We start from the raw sequence: 20,244 nt of genomic DNA on the forward strand, positions 1-20,244 counted from the left end.
AGAGATTGGATTCACTGATGCTAGATTAATAACGTGAGCAAAACATCCTATCTGTGGTCCCAATCCAGCTAGTGCAACTGCATTTACAATATTTCTAGCGTTGTCAGTGGTCACAGGAATCGTTACATTATCACCCTCCAACTTCCCTTAGCTCTTCCCAAGTTTACACTGGTGTGACTACTCTCAAGGTGACGTGGCTTTTTATCTCCCACTCAACGCACTCATTAGAACGTGCGTTGAAGATGTCATTCCCATAGCAACGATTACAACATTACCAAACCAGAAGCATTCGCGTGAAACTGAAAGCCCGAACCACTGCTTTTAATCAGGGCAAGGTGACCGGAAACATGACCGATACAAACAGTGTAACTATTCCCTCCGCAAGGCAATCAAACAAGCTAAGCGTCAGTATAGAGACAAAGTAGAATCTCAATTCAACGGCTCAGACACAAGAGGTATGTGGTAGGGTCTACAGTCAATCACGGATTACAAAAAGAAAACCAGCCCAGTCACGGACCAGGATGTCTTGCTCCCAGGCAGACTAAATAACTTTTTTGCCTGCTTTGAGGACATACAGTGCCACTGACACGGCCCGCAACTAAAACATGCGGACTCTCCTTCACTGCAGACGACGTGAGGAAAACATTTAAACGTGTCAACCTCGCAAGGCTGCAGGCCCAGACGGCATATCCCCAGCCGCGCCCTCAGAGCATGCGCAGACCAGCTGGCTGGTGTGTTTACGGACATATTCAATCAATCCCTATCCCAGTCTGTTGTTCCCACATGCTTCAAGAGGGCCACCATTGTTCCTGTTCCCAAGAAAGCTAAGGTAACTGAGCTAAACGACTACCGCCCCGTAGCACTCACTTCCGTCATCATGAAGTGCTTTGAGAGACTAGTCAAGGACCATATCACCTCCACCCTACCTGACACCCTAGACCCACTCCAATTTGCTTACCGCCCAAATAGGTCCACAGACGATGCAATCTCAACCACACTGCACACTGCCCTAACCCATCTGGACAAGAGGAATACCTATGTGTGAATGCTGTTCATCGACTACACCTCGGCATTTAACACCATAGTGCCCTCCAAGCTCGTCATCAAGCTCGAGACCCTGGGTCTCGACCCCGCCCTGTGCAACTGGGTACTGGACTTCCTGACGGGCCGCCCCCAGGTGGTGAGGGTAGGCAACAACATTTCCACCCCGCTGATCCTCAACATTGGGGCCCCACAAGGGTGCGTTCTGAGCCCTCTCCTGTACTCCCTGTTCACCCACGACTGCCTGGCCACGCACGCCTCCAACTCAATCATCAAGTTTGCGGACGACACAACAGTGGTAGGCTTGATTACCAACAACGACGAGACGGCCTAAAGGGAGGAGGTGAGGGCCCTCGGAGTGTGGTGTCAGGAAAATAACCTCACACTCAACGTCAACAAAACAAAGGAGATGATTGTGGACTTCAGGAAACAGCAGAGGGAACACCCCCCTATCCACATCGATGGAACAGTAGTGGAGAGGGTAGTAAGTTTTAAGTTCCTCGGCGTACACATCACAAACTGAATTGGTCCACCCACACAGACAGCATCGTGAAGAAGGCGCAGCAGCGCCTCTTCAACCTCAGGAGGCTGAAAAATTCGGCTTGTCACCAAAAGCACTCAAACTTCTACAGATGCACAATCGAGAGCATCCTGTCGGGCTGTATCACCGCCTGGTACGGCAACTGCTCCGCCCACAACCGTAAGGCTCTCCAGAGGGTAGTGAGGTCTACACAACGCATCACCGGGGGCAAACTACCTGCCCTCCAGGACACCTACACCACCCGATGTCACAGGAAGGCCATAAAGATCATCAAGGACAACAACCACCCGAGCCACTGCCTGTTCACCCTGCTATCATCCAGCAGGCGAGGTCAGTACAGGTGCATCAAAGCTGGGACCGAGAGACTGAAAAACAGCTTCTATCTCAAGACCATCAGACTGTTAAACAGCCACCACTGACATTGAGTGGCTGCTGCCAACACACTGACTCAACTCCAGCCACTTTAATAATGGGAATTGATGGGAAATGATGTAAAATATATCACTAGCCACTTTAAACAATGCTACCTAATATAATATTTACATACCCTACATTATTCATCTCATATGTATACACTGTACTCTATATCATCTACTGCATCTTTATGTAATACATGTATCACTAGCCACTTTAACTATGCCACTTTGTTTACATACTCATCTCATCTGTATATACTGCACTCAATACCATCTACTGTATCTTGCCTATGCCGCTCTGTACCATCACTCATTCATATATCTTTATGTACATATTCTTTATCCCCTTACACTTGTGTCTATAAGGTAGTAGTTTTGGAATTGTTAGCTAGATTACTTGTTGGTTATTACTGCATTGTCGGAACTAGAAGCACAAGCATTTCGCTACACTCGCATTAACATCTGCTAACCATGTGTATGTGACAAATAAAATTTGATTTGATTTGATTTAATGAAATGAGCCGTTAGAGTAAGGTAGCTCTAGACGTCCAACTGTCTAGTGTTAGAGCAACAGACCGTGTTTCTGACGACTCGCTCTCAAGTTGTTATTTAGTTATTTTGTATAAGGCAGGTATTAATGTCTGAGCAAAATGTGTGTGGGAAGGAATAGTGAAGCGCAGCTCAACCACTTTAAACATGTTTCTGAACCCCGCATTCTCTACCACAGAGAAGGGTCTCATATCTGCCGCTATGAGTTTTGCTATCGCTGCATTGATTTCTTTAGCCCTACCGGAGTCAGCCGCATATTGTTGCCTTAAGGCTGTGGGGAGAAGTGGTTGCCGTTTCATTTTTTCACCTAGTCCCACCGATTGGCATTTTGGGGTGATGTCGGCGCAAATGAGCAGTCATGTTACTCATATTGCCACTCGAACAGGCTATCAGCAATGAACAGAGCCTACATGTTGTAGATGTTATATGCACCACTAACAGGCTATCAACAATAAACAGAGCCTACATGTTGTAGATGTTATATCCACCACTAACAGGCTAACAGTAATGAACAGAGCCTACGTGTAGATGTTATATCCACCACTAACAGGCTATCAACAATAAACAGAGCCTACATGTTGTAGATGTTATATCCACCACTAACAGGCTAACAGTAATGAACAGAGCCTACATGTTGTAGATGTTATATCCACCACTAACAGGCTAACAGTAATGAACAGAGCCTACATGTTGTAGATGTTATATCCACCACTAACAGGCTAACAGTAATGAACAGAGCCTACATGTTGTAGATGTTATATCCACCACTAACAGGCTAACAGTAATGAACAGAGCCTACATGTTGTAGATGTTATATCCACCACTAACAGGCTAACAGTAATGAACAGAGCCTACATGTTGTAGATGTTATATCCACCACTAACAGGCTATCAGCAATGAACAGAGCCTACATGTTGTAGATGTTATATCCACCACTAACAGGCTATCAACAATAAACAGAGCCTACATGTTGTAGATGTTATATCCACCACTAACAGGCTAACAGTAATGAACAGAGCCTACATGTTGTAGATGTTATATCCACCACTAACAGGCTAACAGTAATGAACAGAACCTACATGTTGTAGATGTTATATCCACCACTAACAGGCTAACAGTAATGAACAGAGCCTACATGTTGTAGATGTTATATCCACCACTAACAGGCTAACAGTAATAAACAGAGCCTACATGTTGTAGATGTTATATCCACCACTAACAGGCTAACAGTAAAGAACAGAACCTACATGTTGTAGATGTTATATCCACCACTAACAGGCTAACAGTAATGAACAGAGCCTACATGTTGTAGATGTTATATCCACCACTAACAGGCTAACAGTAATGAACAGAGCCTACATGTTGTAGATGTTTAATCCACCACTAACAGGCTAACAGTAATGAACAGAGCCTACATGTAGATGTTATATCCACCACTAACAGGCTATCAACAATAAACAGAGCCTACATGTTGTAGATGTTATATCCACCACTAACAGGCTAGCAGTAATGAACAGAGCCTACATGTAGATGTTATATCCACCACTAACAGGCTAACAGCAATGAACAGAGCCTACGTGTAGATGTTATATCCACCACAAACAGGCTAACAGTAATGAACAGAGCCTACATGTTGTAGATGTTATATCCACCACTAACAGGCTAACAGTAATGAACAGAACCTACATGTTGTAGATGTTATATCCACCACTAACAGGCTAACAGTAATGAACAGAGCCTACGTGTAGATGTTATATCCACCACTAACAGGCTAACAGTAATGAACAGAACCTACATGTTGTAGATGTTATATCCACCACTAACAGGCTAACAGTAATGAACAGAGCCTACATGTTGTAGATGTTATATCCACCACTAACAGGCTATCAACAATAAACAGAGCCTACATGTTGTAGATGTTATATCCACCACTAACAGGCTAACAGTAATGAACAGAGCCTACGTGTAGATGTTATATCCACCACTAACAGGCTAACAGTAATGAACAGAGCCTACATGTTGTAGATGTTATATCCACCACTAACAGGCTAACAGTAATGAACAGAGCCTACATGTTGTAGATGTTATATCCACCACTAACAGGCTATCAACAATAAACAGAGCCTACATGTTGTAGATGTTATATCCACCACTAACAGGCTATCAACAATAAACAGAGCCTACATGTTGTAGATGTTATATCCACCACTAACAGGCTATCAACAATGAACAGAGCCTACATGTTGTAGATGTTATATCCACCACTAACAGGCTAACAGTAATGAACAGAGCCTACATGTTGTAGATGTTATATCCACCACTAACAGGCTAACAGTAATGAACAGAACCTACATGTTGTAGATGTTATATCCACCACTAACAGGCTAACAGTAATGAACAGAGCCTACATGTTGTAGATGTTATATCCACCACTAACAGGCTAACAGTAATGAACAGAGCCTACATGTTGTAGATGTTATATCCACCACTAACAGGCTAACAGTAATGAACAGAACCTACATGTTGTAGATGTTATATCCACCACTAACAGGCTAACAGTAATGAACAGAGCCTACATGTTGTAGATGTTATATCCACCACTAACAGGCTAACAGTAATGAACAGAGCCTACATGTTGTAGATGTTATATCCACCACTAACAGGCTAACAGTAATGAACAGAGCCTACATGTTGTAGATGTTATATCCACCACTAACAGGCTAACAGTAATGAACAGAGCCTACGTGTAGATGTTTTATCCACCACTCGTTGGCAATCCCCGTTATAGTTTACAGGGAAACCGAAATGTTCCCAGACAGCCGATCTGAATGATACTGGGGCCTCTTCTAGTTGTGGCTCGCCAATGCTTGCCATGTTGCGCCTTTGCATTTAGCTAACTGCGAATTCCTTCATATGCTAATTGCTGCTACGACGGTCTCTCAGCTCTGTTCTCGCTGAAGTGAAATAACTAATGAGCTGCAGACAACTATAAACAACTGTATTACTATGTGGATATTTTTCCCAAGCTAATTTACACACTTTTGGTTTATGCAAAAAAAAAAAAAAGTCAATCAATGAATGAAATAAATAGATAAAATATATGATTCATGTATTGTTCGGGTTCACAGTGCGTACCGAACCGTGCACCGTGGACCCTGTACCAAACGGTTCAATCCGAATACACGTAGCGTTTCACCCCTAGTGGATGCATTTTTTTTAAAAGCAGAGGTTAGATTAATCATGGGCACAAGTGCCTGTGTGTGTCTGCCCGGGTCTGTGTGTTTGACTTTGGTCTCTCAGACAAGGCAGCTGTTCTTATTATCCAGGGTTTGTGCCAGATGTCTGGCTCTCTCAGTCATCACTACTGTGAAGCCTTGGCCTCAGTACAGTACAGCAGTCCTGTTAGAAACATACAGCTCTGAACCCCTGGCCTCAGTACAGTACAGCAGTCCTGTTAGAAACATACAGCTCTGAACCCCTGGCCTCAGTACAGTACAGCAGTCCTGTTAGAAACATACAGCTCTGAACCCCTGGCCTCAGTACAGTACAGCAGTCCTGTTAGAAACATACAGCTCTGAACCCCTGGCCTCAGTACAGTACAGCAGTCCTGTTAGAAACATACAGCTCTGAACCCCTGGCCAGTGGCGTAAAGTACTGAAGTAAAAATACTTTAAAGTCCTACACAAATGCTTTGTTTGTAAATTATGTCAGTGTTGGAGCATGCCCCTGGATATCCGTAATGACATTTTAAAAAACAAGAACAGTGGCATCTGGTTTTCTTAATATAAGTAATTCAAATGATTTATACTTTTGATACTTAAGTATGTTTTAACAATTACATTTGATACCTAAGTATATTTAAAACCAAATACTTTTAGACTTTTACTCAAGTCGTTTTTACTGGGTGACTGACTTGAGTCAAAGTTAAGATACCTTAATAGAAAATGACTCAAGTATGACAAATTGGGTACTTTTCCACCACTGGCCTCAGTGCAGTACAACGATCCTGCTAGAAACATTTAACTTCACTTCATGCATCATTCAGACTAGGATAAACACCAAGATGATAACACAGGGCTTGTGATTCTCATAAGAGGTCTTTCTCTGATCTGGATGATTTTCATCTACTGTAGGTGGCATACCAGTTTAATGAACCTGCTGATATAACATCCCACTCTCTCCCTGTGTTTCTCTCTGTACTCTGTGTGGGAGGGAGCTGAACAGAGTGGTACTCTGTAATACTGGTTAGTCTAAACACCCTCTGCTTCCTACGTCCTACACGACACCTACTTCCAAACACAAACACTGCCAACCTCTGCTCTGGAGCGTGTTGTTTCGGGCCTCCCTGAGAGGGCTTTCAGGACTGGAGTCACCATTTCTGGCGGAGGTGTATGTCATCATTGTTCGAATGCAGAACAGTCAATCAAAAGCTTCCTTTCAATAGCTATTCACTAGCAGGGTTTGCTATTTGATATGGTTGAAGCCACTCTGTGTGCAAGTGCTCCTCTACAGATAGGCAGGTGTTAGAGTTGCAGTAAGACACTTCTTTCTCTATGAAACACAGAGGAATAGACCTTGATACATGCAAGGCTCAACAAGTTTAATGTCATTCCACCATATCTGGCCCAGGGGCTGCAATAATATTATGGGCTGAAAGCAGCATGCAGTGACCATGTCATTTTCAGATCAAAACATGAAAACCAGTTTAAATCCGGGGATAAATCCTAACCCTCTCATCCTTGGGTTGTGGCCCCTGGCAGGATGCTGCACCTGCTCACTGGGTCTGAGGTGAGGTGGGACAATACTCAATGGTAATGCTAATTACGGAACACCGTAAAAAAACATTATGCAACAGAAAATGAACGTTTGTTTCTTAATTGCACAAGTTCAGATAGTACATCCCTCTTGTAAACAGCTTTTATCCATTTTGTGCCTACTGAACACAACCCAGTATACAGAAAGTTGTGTTGTGTTCCCAGAACATGGTCAGGACATCCTATCTACTCCAGGCCGTCTGCAGACTAAACCATGTGAGTAGAGAGACATTATCTGAACCATGACCTCCAGCACAACTTTGCAAGAGGAAGTATAGTATGCCATATTGGGTGTAACGTGATTACAACACAGGTTTGACATTGGTCTTCGTCTTTCCTTGTTGAAAATGAATGATGGGCTCAGGTCCCAACAATGTAGTATCATCCATAATGAACATAGAAATATATGAATACTAATTGAGCCTTGACAAACACTGAAGAATGGGCTAGCTAATGAATTGTGCTCTCTGGGACTCTGTCATCCTTTCCCGGATCAGATTTCTAACATGAATAATGCCATTGTATTATCCCTTGTGTCAGAAACTCTTGTCTACATTCCAGGGAGCAGACTACCATCCGAGAGACCCCCATGCTGTCCCACGCTGCTATTCAGAGGGACCTCGTCCGTCTGTCTGTCGGGATAGGGGAGAGCGGGTTACTGTGGGCCGTGGGGGGAGAGCGGGGTCCTGTGGACCGTGGGGGGAGAGCGGGGTTGTGTGGACTAGGGGTGTTCCGATATGGCCATACTCGTATCCGTAAATTGAGAGTTGATAGTCAGATCTGATGATACTCATGATCTGAAAAAACGTAAGTGTTTTAAAAATGCCTAAGTACAGTAGATGTTGGCAAAATACCTCTGCACACAAGCTGTAGATTAGGAGCAGCACTGAAGGGGTGTGTGTGTGTCCTCAACAGGCAGCCACGTTTGCTGTCATTCAGTTAGAATCCACATCAGCAGTTCATATTTTTTCCATACTCTTGCCCCACTTGTTAGATATTATGCACATTGATAGCTTGATCGCAAATGACGTCGCCATGTGATTTACAGTGCCTTGCGAAAGTATTCGGCCCCCTTGAACTTTGCGACCTTTTGCCACATTTCAGGCTTCAAACATAAAGATATAAAACTGTATTTTTTTGTGAAGAATCAACAACAAGTGGGACACAATCATGAAGTGGAACGACATTTATTGGATATTTCAAACATTTTTAACAAATCAAAAACTGAAAAATTGGGAGTGCAAAATTATTCAGCCCCTTTACTTTCAGTGCAGCAAACTCTCTCCAGAAGTTCAGTGAGGATCTCTGAATGATCCAATGTTGACCTAAATGACTAATGATGATAAATACAATCCACCTGTGTGTAATCAAGTCTCCATATAAATGCACCTGCACTGTGATAGTCTCAGAGGTCCATTAAAAGCGCAGAGAGCATCATGAAGAACAAGGAACACACCAGGCAGGTCCGAGATACTGTTGTGAAGAAGTTTAAAGCCGGATTTGGATACAAAAAGATTTCCCAAGCTTTAAACATCCCAAGGAGCACTGTGCAAGCGATAATATTGAAATGGAAGGAGTATCAGACCACTGCAAATCTACCAAGACCTGGCCGTCCCTCTAAACTTTCAGCTCATACAAGGAGAAGACAGATCAGAGATGCAGCCAAGAGGCCCATGATCACTCTGGATGAACTGCAGAGATCTACAGCTGAGGTGGGAGACTCTGTCCATAGGACAACAATCAGTCGTATATTGCACAAATCTGGCCTTTATGGAAGAGTGGCAAGAAGAAAGCCATTTCTTAAAGATATCCACAAAAAGTGTTGTTTAAAGTTTGCCACAAGCCACCTGGGAGACACACCAAACATGTGGAAGAAGGTGCTCTGGTCAGATGAAACCAAAATTGAACTTTTTGGCAACAATGCAAAACGTTATGTTTGGCGTAAAAGCAACACAGCATCCCCACTGTCAAACATGGTGGTGGCAGCATCATGGTGTGGGCCTGCTTTTCTTCAGCAGGGACAGGGAAGATGGTTAAAATTGATGGGAAGATGGATGGAGCCAAATACAGGACCATTCTGGAAGAAAACCTGATGGAGTCTGCAAAAGACCTGAGACTGGGACGGAGATTTGTCTTCCAACAAGACAACGATCCAAAACATAAAGCAAAATCTACAATGGAATGGTTCAAAAATAAACATATCCAGTTAGAACGTTAGAATGGCCAAGTCAAAGTCCAGACCTGAATCCAATCGAGAATCTGTGGAAAGAACTGAAAACTGCTGTTCACAAATGCTCTCCATCCAACCTCACTGAGCTCGAGCTGTTTTGCAAGGAGGAATGGGAAAAAATTTCAGTCTCTGGATGTGCAAAACTGATAGAGACATACCCCAAGCGACTTATAGCTGTAATCGCAGCAAAAGGTGGCGCTACAAAGTATTAACTTAAGGGGGCTGAATAATTTTGCACGCCCAATTTTTCAGTTTTTGATTTGTTAAAAAAGTTTGAAATATCCAATAAATGTCGTTCCACTTCATGATTGTGTCCCACTTGTTGTTGATTCTTCACAAAAAAATACAGTTTTATATCTTTATGTTTGAAGCCTGAAATGTGGCAAAAGGTCGCAAAGTTCAAGGGGGCCGAATACTTTCGCAAGGCACTGTATCATAGTAGTAGGCAGCAGCAATCTAAATGATCTGATGGAAAACATGCAAAGAAAATTGATGCGAGTGGACGGAGAAATTCAGCTTCACTCTATCCAATCAGAGCAGCAGGGTCAACTTACAGCCCGCCCTTCTCTTTACAGACAGCAAGTTGAGTTATTTAGACCACATAGGACACCGCAAGACTGACTGGCATTAGAAAGATGCGTGCTGGCACCCAAAAATGTGTTTTTCCAATCACGGATACTAACCCAAAAATTGCCCATATCGGTTACGATACCCCTTTTGTCCGACTACTAGGAACACTGCTAGTGTGGGCCATAAGGGGAGAGTGGGGTTGTGTGGGCCATGAGAGGGCACCAGGGTCTCATTACCTACAGCTGTTACATGATCCCCTCAGGGGACACTAAGCTGCCCTGCCCGCTGTACAACCCACCCCCCACACTCCCCAGGCCCAATCCCCACCCCCCACTGTACCAGCCCAGCGCAATCTGTGCCTGGCTGGCTGGCTGCCTGGACACCACTGGGAAAATACAAAACACACAACACACCATCTGCAAGGCCACTGCAGGATAGATTACTGATTAATCCATTACTTTATAAAGACCATGAGTGTTGAAGGGGCAACACCTGCCTTTTAATATACGAGCAGGTCTCATTAAAACAGACAACATTTGTCATTGGGTAGCCGAGGGAGGAGGGCGGCTACGTAAATAGATGCCTTCTGGTCTGTGGTGTGGTGTGGTCTGGTCAGGGCGATACAGAGTGAGATCACTGCTCTACCCTGTAATGGGCTCTGGTGACAGTTGAACCCAATAAGAGAGACAACAAACCCTTTAGAGTAGGACCAGGCCGGGAGCACAGCTGCAGCCTTTTACAGTACCCTCCTAGGGCCCCTTCCCTCCCAGGGGCCAGGCCCTGATGTGTACAGAGGCAAGTGTGAACACTAGGAAGTACACTATAGGGGAGGTTTGAGCGTATAATGATGTAATAGTACTAGAGGGTAAGTTATAATAGTACCTGTAGTAAGTTCCATATTACACGGACCAAATATAAACATATAAAGTGTTGGTCCCATGTTTCATGAGCTGAAATACATTCTCTCAACTCTGGTCTTAGGCGCCCCCAAAAAAACACTGACAAACCGCCCAAAGTTTTCAATGGCAGAAAGATCCTTTTATCCACACACTGGGCCCAGCCTAACACATCCCTCAGAGAACACACTGGATGGTCTTATCTGTCACCGCTCAAACTCACAAGTAGACTAGAGAGTTTCATTCATTGTGAGTTATGTTATGCTAGGTCTATTCATAAAACAATAAATGAAATTAGTTTGATATTCTTGATTTGGTTGAAACTCCCCTCGATCCAGGCAGTTTTCAGTGAGTTGTAAATCTGGAAAGAGAATACTACCTCATTAGGGACAATAAACTGAAATCAAATGTTTTAAACACATTTAACAGCGCTAAATATTTCCAGCCAACTTCTCATAGACAGGCTATTTCCTTAAGCAGAGCAGGCAGCTAGCCCGGCCATAATAAAATTACAGTGATGGGCTTGGCGCTTCTTTAGAAACCTCAGCAGGAAACATGCAGTGATCCAGGAATTAATAATGGACAGAAACCTCAATATATCACCAGTCATTATGGAACGTCATGAAGTTCAACAGTCAAGCCTTATTGCTTAATCTCGTGTGTAATATTAAAACTCAAATAGAACAATAACCCAGCTGGAAAATGTTTAGTTCCGAGCAGAAGAGCAAACCAAGCCAAAAAGAGCTAGAACAGATGATTGTATGTGTTTTCACAAAACCATCCCATTCAAAACAGACATGGGCATAGAAAAATACATTGTCTAAAATCCATAACTGTGTGCTTTACATGTTGGCATCATTGAACCACATCTGAATCCCTAGAGACTGAAGTGGAGGGAGACTAAACTGCCTGTAACTTCACCCCTCCTTGGACAACCCCAGGACTGGTCATAAAACTGAAGGTGACTACACCAGGGGTGGCCTACCACCTCCCTCTAGGATGGCCAACCCTGGTCATTAGAACCATACCGCAGCTCACTGCCTGTTAAACCCCAGGCAACACAGCTGCAGACACCTCGTCTGCAGAGCTTGAGGGGGCCTATAGTCTTAACCATCTCAGGCTAGAGCCTTGGCTTGCTCCTCCTCACTAGCTAGAGTGAGAGTTAGCAGACTATTCGGTTTTAAGATGTTCATTTAACAAGGCAAGCCAGTTAAGAACAAATTCTTATTTACAATGACGGCCTTCACCGGCCAAACCCGGACGACGCTGGGCCAATTGTGCGCTGGCCTATGGGACTCCCAATGACGGTCGGCTGTGATACAACAACCTATAAACAGTTTTATTTATATGCAACAGCTTCTGTTAATTTAGTTAATGACTATACCTGCTCCTTCCATTCCTAAAGATGAATCTTTAAGAGATGAGTGGAACTGAAACACTGAAATGCGTGCCAGTTTTCCCTACAGTGGCAACACCAATGGCCAGGGGGCAGCCAGGCAACCTGGGTCATGCTCATTAGGCACGAAATGGAAGAAAAGTGGTACTAGGAACATGCACGTGTCCAATAAGAAACACTTGCTGTCGTTTCTGTGTGCCCTAATGAACAGGACCCTCAACCCTGCATGACACAGCTGTGCTCTGCCCATCAGTTTTGTTCCTACTGATAGTTTTATGGTGTTTAAGTCTAATGAGGATCAACTAGAGGAGTTGAGGGAGAGGACGTGTTAGGAGGATTCTGAGGCAGAGGGGAGCAGAAGATGGAATCAGAGAGAAAAGGAAGGTTCGGGTTTGGCGGGGAGCAGAGAAGAGAGGCTCACACACATCGCACCGAATGTGGATCTATCGTTCATCTACCAATCGTTCAGTGCACTGTGTTTTTGGGACCACCCGATGTAGATTTCTGACAGCCAACATTTTTTTTATTATTCTACATGTAAAATCGGTGCACACTCAGTTTGCAAATTACATTCAGGAGGTGCTAAGTACTCTCGGCCAGCAAACGCTATTGGTGAGTCTGAGCCCTTAGGGTTTGGAGGGGTGCAGAAAAGGGATAAGAGCACAGAAGAGGGGTTATGGTTAGGAAGAAAGGACCAGAAGACCTCCCTATGTTACTTAATTAAAGCCTAGCACTGATCCCCTTTAGGCTAGCCTATCCAATCAGAAAGCCACAATGGCCCCAGCCCCGCCTGGAAAAATCAGCTTCCAAACCCACAAACACTAATGAAAAATGGGAAACAGGAACCATTTCTGGCATGGGGAAAAAAAAGAGCATTGGTTTGGAAAGAGCAAAGTCTATGAACGAACACCTTGTTAGTGTCTTTTTATATAAACAAGTGTCATGTTTCTTAAATCAAGTGATTGGAACAAACGAACCATGGCACATTATGGGTTCTTCCCTGAATAATTGAAAAGTTTTGGGAATTACATTATGTCAGCTCTCCTAATTTTATAACCCTTTAAGTGAGAATCAATCCATTGAGGAGTGAGTCAGGATAATCATTTAGACAGTAGGACCAAACCATGCATGGATGAACTAACTAATGGCTTCTTACCATCCATATAGTCACGATTATAAAATCACACTTATACGTCAGGATGTGTGTGAGTAGCGAAAAAACTTTAAATATTGGATTCCTTTTTGTTAACATTTTGGAGCGTTTAGTTTTGTATGAAAAGGCTCTATACAGTAATCAGACCCCTTGATTTTTCCCACATTTTGTTACAGCCTCAAATAGTTTCCCCCTCAATCGACACACAACACCCCAAAATGACAAAGCAAAAACAGTTTAACATTTTTTTTTCATTTATTAAAAATGAAAAAATGAAATATCATTTACATAAGTATTCAGACCCTGTACTCAGTACTTTGTTGAAGCACCTTTGGCAGCGATTACAGCATCAATTCTTCTTGGATATGACTCTACAAGCTTGGCACACCTGTATTTGGGGAGTTTCTCCCATTCTTCTCTGCAGATCCTCTCAAGCTCTGTCAGGTTGGATGGGGAGCGTTGCTGCACAGGCATTTTCAGGTCACTCCAGAGATGTTCGATCGGGTTCAAGTCCGGACTCTGGCTGGGCCACTAAAGGACATTCAGAGACTTGTCCCGAAGCCACTCCTGCGTTGTCTTGGCTGTGTACTTAGGGTTGTTGTCCTTTTGGAAGGTGAACTGCCGCCCCAGTCTGAAGTCCTAAGCACTTTGGAGCAGGTTTTCATCAAGGACCTCTCTGTACTTTGCTCCGTTCATCTTTGCCTTGATCCTGACTAGTCTCCCAGTCCCTGCCGCTGAAAAACATCTCCACAGCATGATGCTGCCACCATCATGCTTCACCGTAGGGATGGTGCCAGGTTTCCTCCAGGCGTGACGCTTGGCATTCAGGCCAAAGAGTTTCATCAGACCAGAGAATCTTGTTTCTGTGTCTTTATGTGCCTTTTTAGCAAACTACAAGTCAATTGCGTCAAGTCAATGAAAAAGGTTCTGAATTCTTATGTAAATAAGGTGTATTATTTATTTGTAATACATTTGCAAAAATTTCAAAAAATCTGTTTTCGTTTCGTCATTATGGTGTAGTGTGTAGATTGTTGAGGATTTGTTTTAAATGTAATCAATTTTAGATTAAGGCTGTAACGTAACAAAATGTGGAAAAAGTCAAGGGGTCTGAATAGTTCCCTATACGTTTCAGCGTGTGATCTTTTTTTCTATGTAAATACCCAAAGCGGCCTTGGGTCGCAGGCCTAAAGGACCACTTAGCTGAGCAGACCTGAATGTTTGGAGATCGTTCTAAGATTTACTTATTTCATTTAAATCAAGTTGTTTTACGGCTCGGGTGACCTTTGAAAGCACAGTTTGGTGTGGTAAAATAAACAGGGTTTTCGGGAGGAGCGGCTCATTCATCTGTAAACGAACTAGTCAAAACTGCATCCCTAATGGCACACAAATCTCTATAAAGTGTACTAATTTTGAACGGAGCAAAGTAGTGTGCTATGTAGGGAACAGGGTGCCATTTGGGACGTGCACACAATGATGCTTTCCTCTCTATTAAGTTGTCGACAAGCTGCATTAAACACCCACTGCCTATCCTGTTGGGCTGATCCAACTCGCCACTTAGTCATATAGCAAGCCCACACTGTTGTCTTTTGTCTTGTAGATCTGATAATGGTAATCAAGGGAAATGGCTGTAGATTCAAATCAACACCTTTCCAAATAGTGGCCTATGTACTACTGGGCCTTGTTCATAAAGCATAATTCAAGTAGGAATGTTATGTGCTTTTCCTCATGCAGTATCAGCATCAATATTCTAGAGCATATTTATATCACATAGCTTAGATAGATCATTAACTCAAGCTCAAACCTCCCGGTCTGCAAACTCAGTGAAATTCCATGGCCTGCAGTGATACATATTTGTCTGCTCTGCTTTGAATTCCAGCTAAGCTAAGGAAAATACATAAATGTTCTATTGAAATTGGTATCCCCACCACAGATTACCATCTCCAGCTGCCTTGGGGGATGTTTTTTACTTCATAAAACACAAGTATGTTGATCATCAATATCATCCTTCTGTGACTGCATTGTCTCTGCCTCTGAAAATGGTGATTAGAACTTAAGATCGTATCCAAGGAAGCAAAACGGCGGAGCATCCGATGAATGTTGTGAATCATGATTCTCAATTACTTTCAAAATTGTCATACAGAATCTCAAGTAACATTGAGATGTAGCAGTGACTGACATCTCCAGTCATGTTCAGCACTGAATATGGCATTTCCTCATAGTTTTCAGTGGTGGTGAGACCGTGACAGACAGGTTTAATGTGGCAGTGGTCTGGACTCAGTAGTCTCATGTTACACAGAGCTGGTTGTCAGTCAGCAAAACAAAGACAGAATGACAAGTCCAGATGGCCTGATAGGGACAAGATTAAGATCGATGTTATGGAGGGTTTTGGTTTGGGCCACGACAGACAGCCACTTCAGGACCTCAGAGGGACTAATCCTTTAGGCTGAAACCAAACTAGGGGTTGTATCTCTAATGGCATCTTATTCCATACATAGTGTACTACTTTTGACCAGGATTCATAGGGCACTACATTGAGAATAGAGTGCCATTTGGGACGCATCCTAGGAGAGCAGTGAACTGTTGCGGTGTTCAGCTGTGTTTACCGTATATACTCCTCTTAGTTAACAGCTTAGCATCAGGTGAGATTTTCCTGCCATGTTATAACTCTTGACTATGAACAAGAAACTATGTCTGACTAGCAAATTATATATAACATACAGTACATTCAGAAACATTGGGAAAAGTTGAGTCAGCGTTTTACATGCATGTTGTGTCACCTGGATCTACCCCCAGCCGATACGGATAACCATTTAAGCCTAGATTGGCATCTTTCAACATAACCTGTCTATCTGAGAGGATTTAACTTCTTATGGCTGGGGGCAGTATTGAGTAGCTTGGATAAATAAGGTGCCCAGAGTAAACTGCCTGCTACTCAGGCGCAGTTGCTAATACATGCATATTATTAGTATTATATTTGGATAGAAAACACTGAAGTTTCTAAAACTGTTTGAATGATGTCTGTGAGTATAACAGAACTCATATGGCAGGCAAAAACCTGAGAAAAAAATCCAACCAGGAAGTGAAGTTTGTAGTTTTTCAAGTCATTGCCTATCGAATATACAGTGTCTATGGGGTCATATTGCACTTACTAAGGCTTCCACTAGATGTAAACAGTCTTTTGAACCTTGTTTGAGGCTTCTACTGTGAAGGAGGGGGGAATGAGAACTGATTGAGTCAGGGGTCTGGCAGACCCATTGCATTTCTACAGAAAAAGGAATTATTCGGTTGAAACATTATTGAAGATTTATGATAGAAACATCCTAAAGATTGATTCTATACTTCGTTTGACGTGTTTCTACGAACTGTAACAGCCCAGGCATGGCTCCAGATCCAAGAGCAATGTGGGCCCTGGCCTCTGAAGGCTGATATCAGCATTAGAGAGGAGGAAGTAGAGGACTTCTTTTAAACAAGAGTGATGAAGATAGTGGAAGAGAAACTGCAGGCGAGAGAAAGACAGAACAGAGCAGCATTGGGTCTGGAGACCGAGAGAGAATGGAAAACATCTTATAAGGAAAGAGATTGCCAAAAGAAACAGCTGGACACATCTGCCCTGTTTGACTGTCCTGCTGTCTGCTGAGTCACCACATGAAGAGAAAGAGGGGGTTCTGGAACAGGAGCAGGCCCTTTGAAGCGTACGCTCTAGTATAAATAAAATACCCTTTCATTTGTCTGGCTGTCTTTCTGTGACGAGTCAGTCAGTGCTGGAACAGCTAAGGGATCTCCCCCACTCCCGCCCTCCCTCTCTTTCATCCTCCAACCATGGAGTGTCTGCTCCAGCCCAGGCCAGGATGCAGCAGGCAGGGAAGCTAATTGACGAGTGTTGGCCTTTGTTTTACCGTGTCAGAGCAGCAGGACACCTGCTTTGTTTTACTGTGGCAAAGCAGCAGGACCAGCAGTGCACCTACTGTGTTTTACCGTGTCAGAGCTGTGCAGCAGGGCACCTACTGTGTTTTACCGTGTCAGAGCAGCAGGGAACCTATTTTGTTTTACTGTGTCAGAGCTGTGCAGCAGGGCCTCTGGGCTGGCTCCGGCACCGCTGTGGAGGGACAGGCAGATGGCCACCTGCTGGAGGGGTTCCCTCCAGGGGCCCCTCACTACCCAACTGTCTGTACCCCAAAACAAGGTCTAGTGTGTGGGACAGAGCACAGCACACATCCTCTATCTCAATACTGGTTCATTTGGTTGAGCTGTAGTTAAACCATACTGGTCCTTGGAAATCACAAAGGGAACAGTAAACTGAACAGTGAACTCAAAAGGAGGCAAAACAAAAACCTCTCCGCCAACCTACTGGCGGAGATGTGCATTGTCTTTTGGGCTCAAATGTTTCCGATTGTGTGCGCCAATCAATGCCGTTCACTTGTGTGTTTGACATTTTGCCTGAAACATCAGGCATTTATAAACAGGGGCTTTGTTGCCTGTGGCCTCAACGTGGACAAAAAGACGCATCCTACACAACATGCCAGCAGTGGGGTGGAGGTAGACGGCACTACACAAAGATAGGGTGGAGGAAGGACCTAGGCCAGGCACTCACATGTGTGGGCTGAGCTCGTAGAAGTTCCTGTTGCGATACTCCTCCACCTTCTGTGGTGTGTAGATGGGGAGAGACCTGTAGGGGTTCATGGAGATCACCACACTGCCGATGTACGTCTGCAGAGAGAGGGAACAAGACACCAGGGTATGATTATTAGAAATGATATATCACTACGCTGTCTATGTAGGTCTGCAGATAGAGAGCGATAAAGAGTAGAGAGAGACATCAGGGTGTGATAGATTGACTAGTGTTCAGAGAATTTCTCTCAGGTAAGGTGTCTGAAAGTGATGTCTTGCTCAGCTCTGCTCTCAGGGAAGCACTGAGGTGAGAAGAGTTTCATTTTTGCATCCTCAGCGCTTCCCAGCTGGGAATTCTATCCTGCTGCATTGTTCAGGCATGTGGGAGCTAGAAAAGAGTGGAAAGAGCATCAGCACGGGAGACTTAAAAACAAAGGAAAAATGTCTGGAATCCCAGGATGCGGCTTCTCCCGTGTGACACCCATGTCTGGTAGATAGAGGAATGTAGGGGTAGGGTAGTGGGCACGAGTAGAGGGGGGTATGGGTGAGGCTACATCTCCAAGTGGTGATGGCTGATATTAAAGGCACTGGACTCAAGTCATTGAAACAGATTTTGTCGGAAAGAAATGGGTCAGCTTGATGCAGCCGGGTCATTCTTTAAAGTGCATTCTCTATGTACATCTTATTTCCATAAATTAGGATTGAGAAAAACATGAATTTATGTACTTTGTCATTGTTGCTTAGAGTGTGTCAAGAAAATTATACATAATAACGTCACATTTGGCATCGTTCCCCGGCTCCATTTATTACTGCAGAGTGAGACTGACGACAGTATGTCATTTCTGAAAGAATCAGTCAAACTGTAAACCTTACATTGAGATAGAAGAGGACTGCATTTTCAGGTGGTTCTAAACCACTCTCTCTGTTAAAATGGAAGTTATATAACCCACTCAGAACAGGAGAGTCAGACCTTTCCAAGGCAACACCACATCCCACTGCCTATTGTCAAAAAGTACATGGGAGGCATAATCGACTCTTTGGAGAACCCGAGGCGAGAATGGACAAGTCAAATGGAGTGCTCAGAATAAAAGCAAACGCTGGCTTGGTAGGGTCACTGCTAGACGACCAAGTGTGTACAGGGCCATTAAGGCAAAGTTAAGGCTGACGCGACAATGGCCTTTTTTAACAGGAAAAGCACGCAAGGGCACACACTCCCATGATCTCTCTCAGCCTCCCATAATGAGTGCATGTACACTCCCTTCTCCCCCTGAATACCTCAGATAATTGTGGTATAACGGGACTGGAGGGATATACAGTAGAGAACATTATCAGGACTTAGGAGAAGGGAATGCTTTGTGTAACACATGATGTTCTCCCTCAGCAAGTGTTAAACTGGGTTTAGCATTAATGGAGTTATATCATTTAATATATTCTCAATGTATTTGACACTCACATTATGCTTTAATGTTTTACAGCAAAGAAAACAGGGGCTTTCCAACCACAGGGACCATTGACCCTAACTGAACACCAGACTCAATAATAATAGTAACCAGATCACTGTCAGTCCCATTATATAAGTGTGTTGTCGTGATCTCCCATATAAAAAAAAGGGGCAATTTCAAAAACGATTTCTTTCAAGGATGAAAGTTAGGCAGTGCTGAGTAAATTACAGAGAAAGGGGAAATGTCTCCTTGCAGGACTTTGTAATTACAAGTTCCAAACACTAAAAGAAAATACTTTGCTTCCTCATTCCAAGCTAAGCATTATAATCCAGACATCACAGTCTAACATTCTCATTAGATCAAAGCTAAAACAGCAAGACCTATTCAAGGGAATATGTATAGTCAACACAGATGAGATGTCATGCCTGAACTGACATTTAAATGTGTGTTTGGCATGGCTCATCAAAATAAATGGATGACATCAGAAGGGGAGCGGTCGCAGGATCAAAAAAAGGGTTGGCACTCAGAGATCAGATATTTCTCACAGGAATCAGATATTTCTCACAGAAATCAGATATTTCTCACAGG

At 43.6% G+C, this 20,244-nt stretch overlaps 1 protein-coding gene across 9 annotated transcripts in view; it reads right to left on the reverse strand.

Annotated features, from left to right (window-relative positions):
* LOC110520290 (unconventional myosin-Ib) overlaps window positions 1-20,244 on the reverse strand; it is a 156,624-nt gene that overhangs the window by 111,158 nt on the left and 25,222 nt on the right. For all 9 annotated transcript variants that reach the window (XM_021597482.2, XM_021597483.2, XM_021597486.2 and 6 more), the window contains one exon: window positions 18,198-18,313. In XM_021597482.2, the coding sequence (XP_021453157.2) occupies window positions 18,198-18,313 (116 nt within the window). The remainder of the gene's footprint in view (window positions 1-18,197; window positions 18,314-20,244) is intronic.

Source organism: Oncorhynchus mykiss, chromosome 3, assembly GCF_013265735.2.
Source record: "Oncorhynchus mykiss isolate Arlee chromosome 3, USDA_OmykA_1.1, whole genome shotgun sequence".
NCBI classification, from domain to species: domain Eukaryota; kingdom Metazoa; phylum Chordata; class Actinopteri; order Salmoniformes; family Salmonidae; genus Oncorhynchus; species Oncorhynchus mykiss.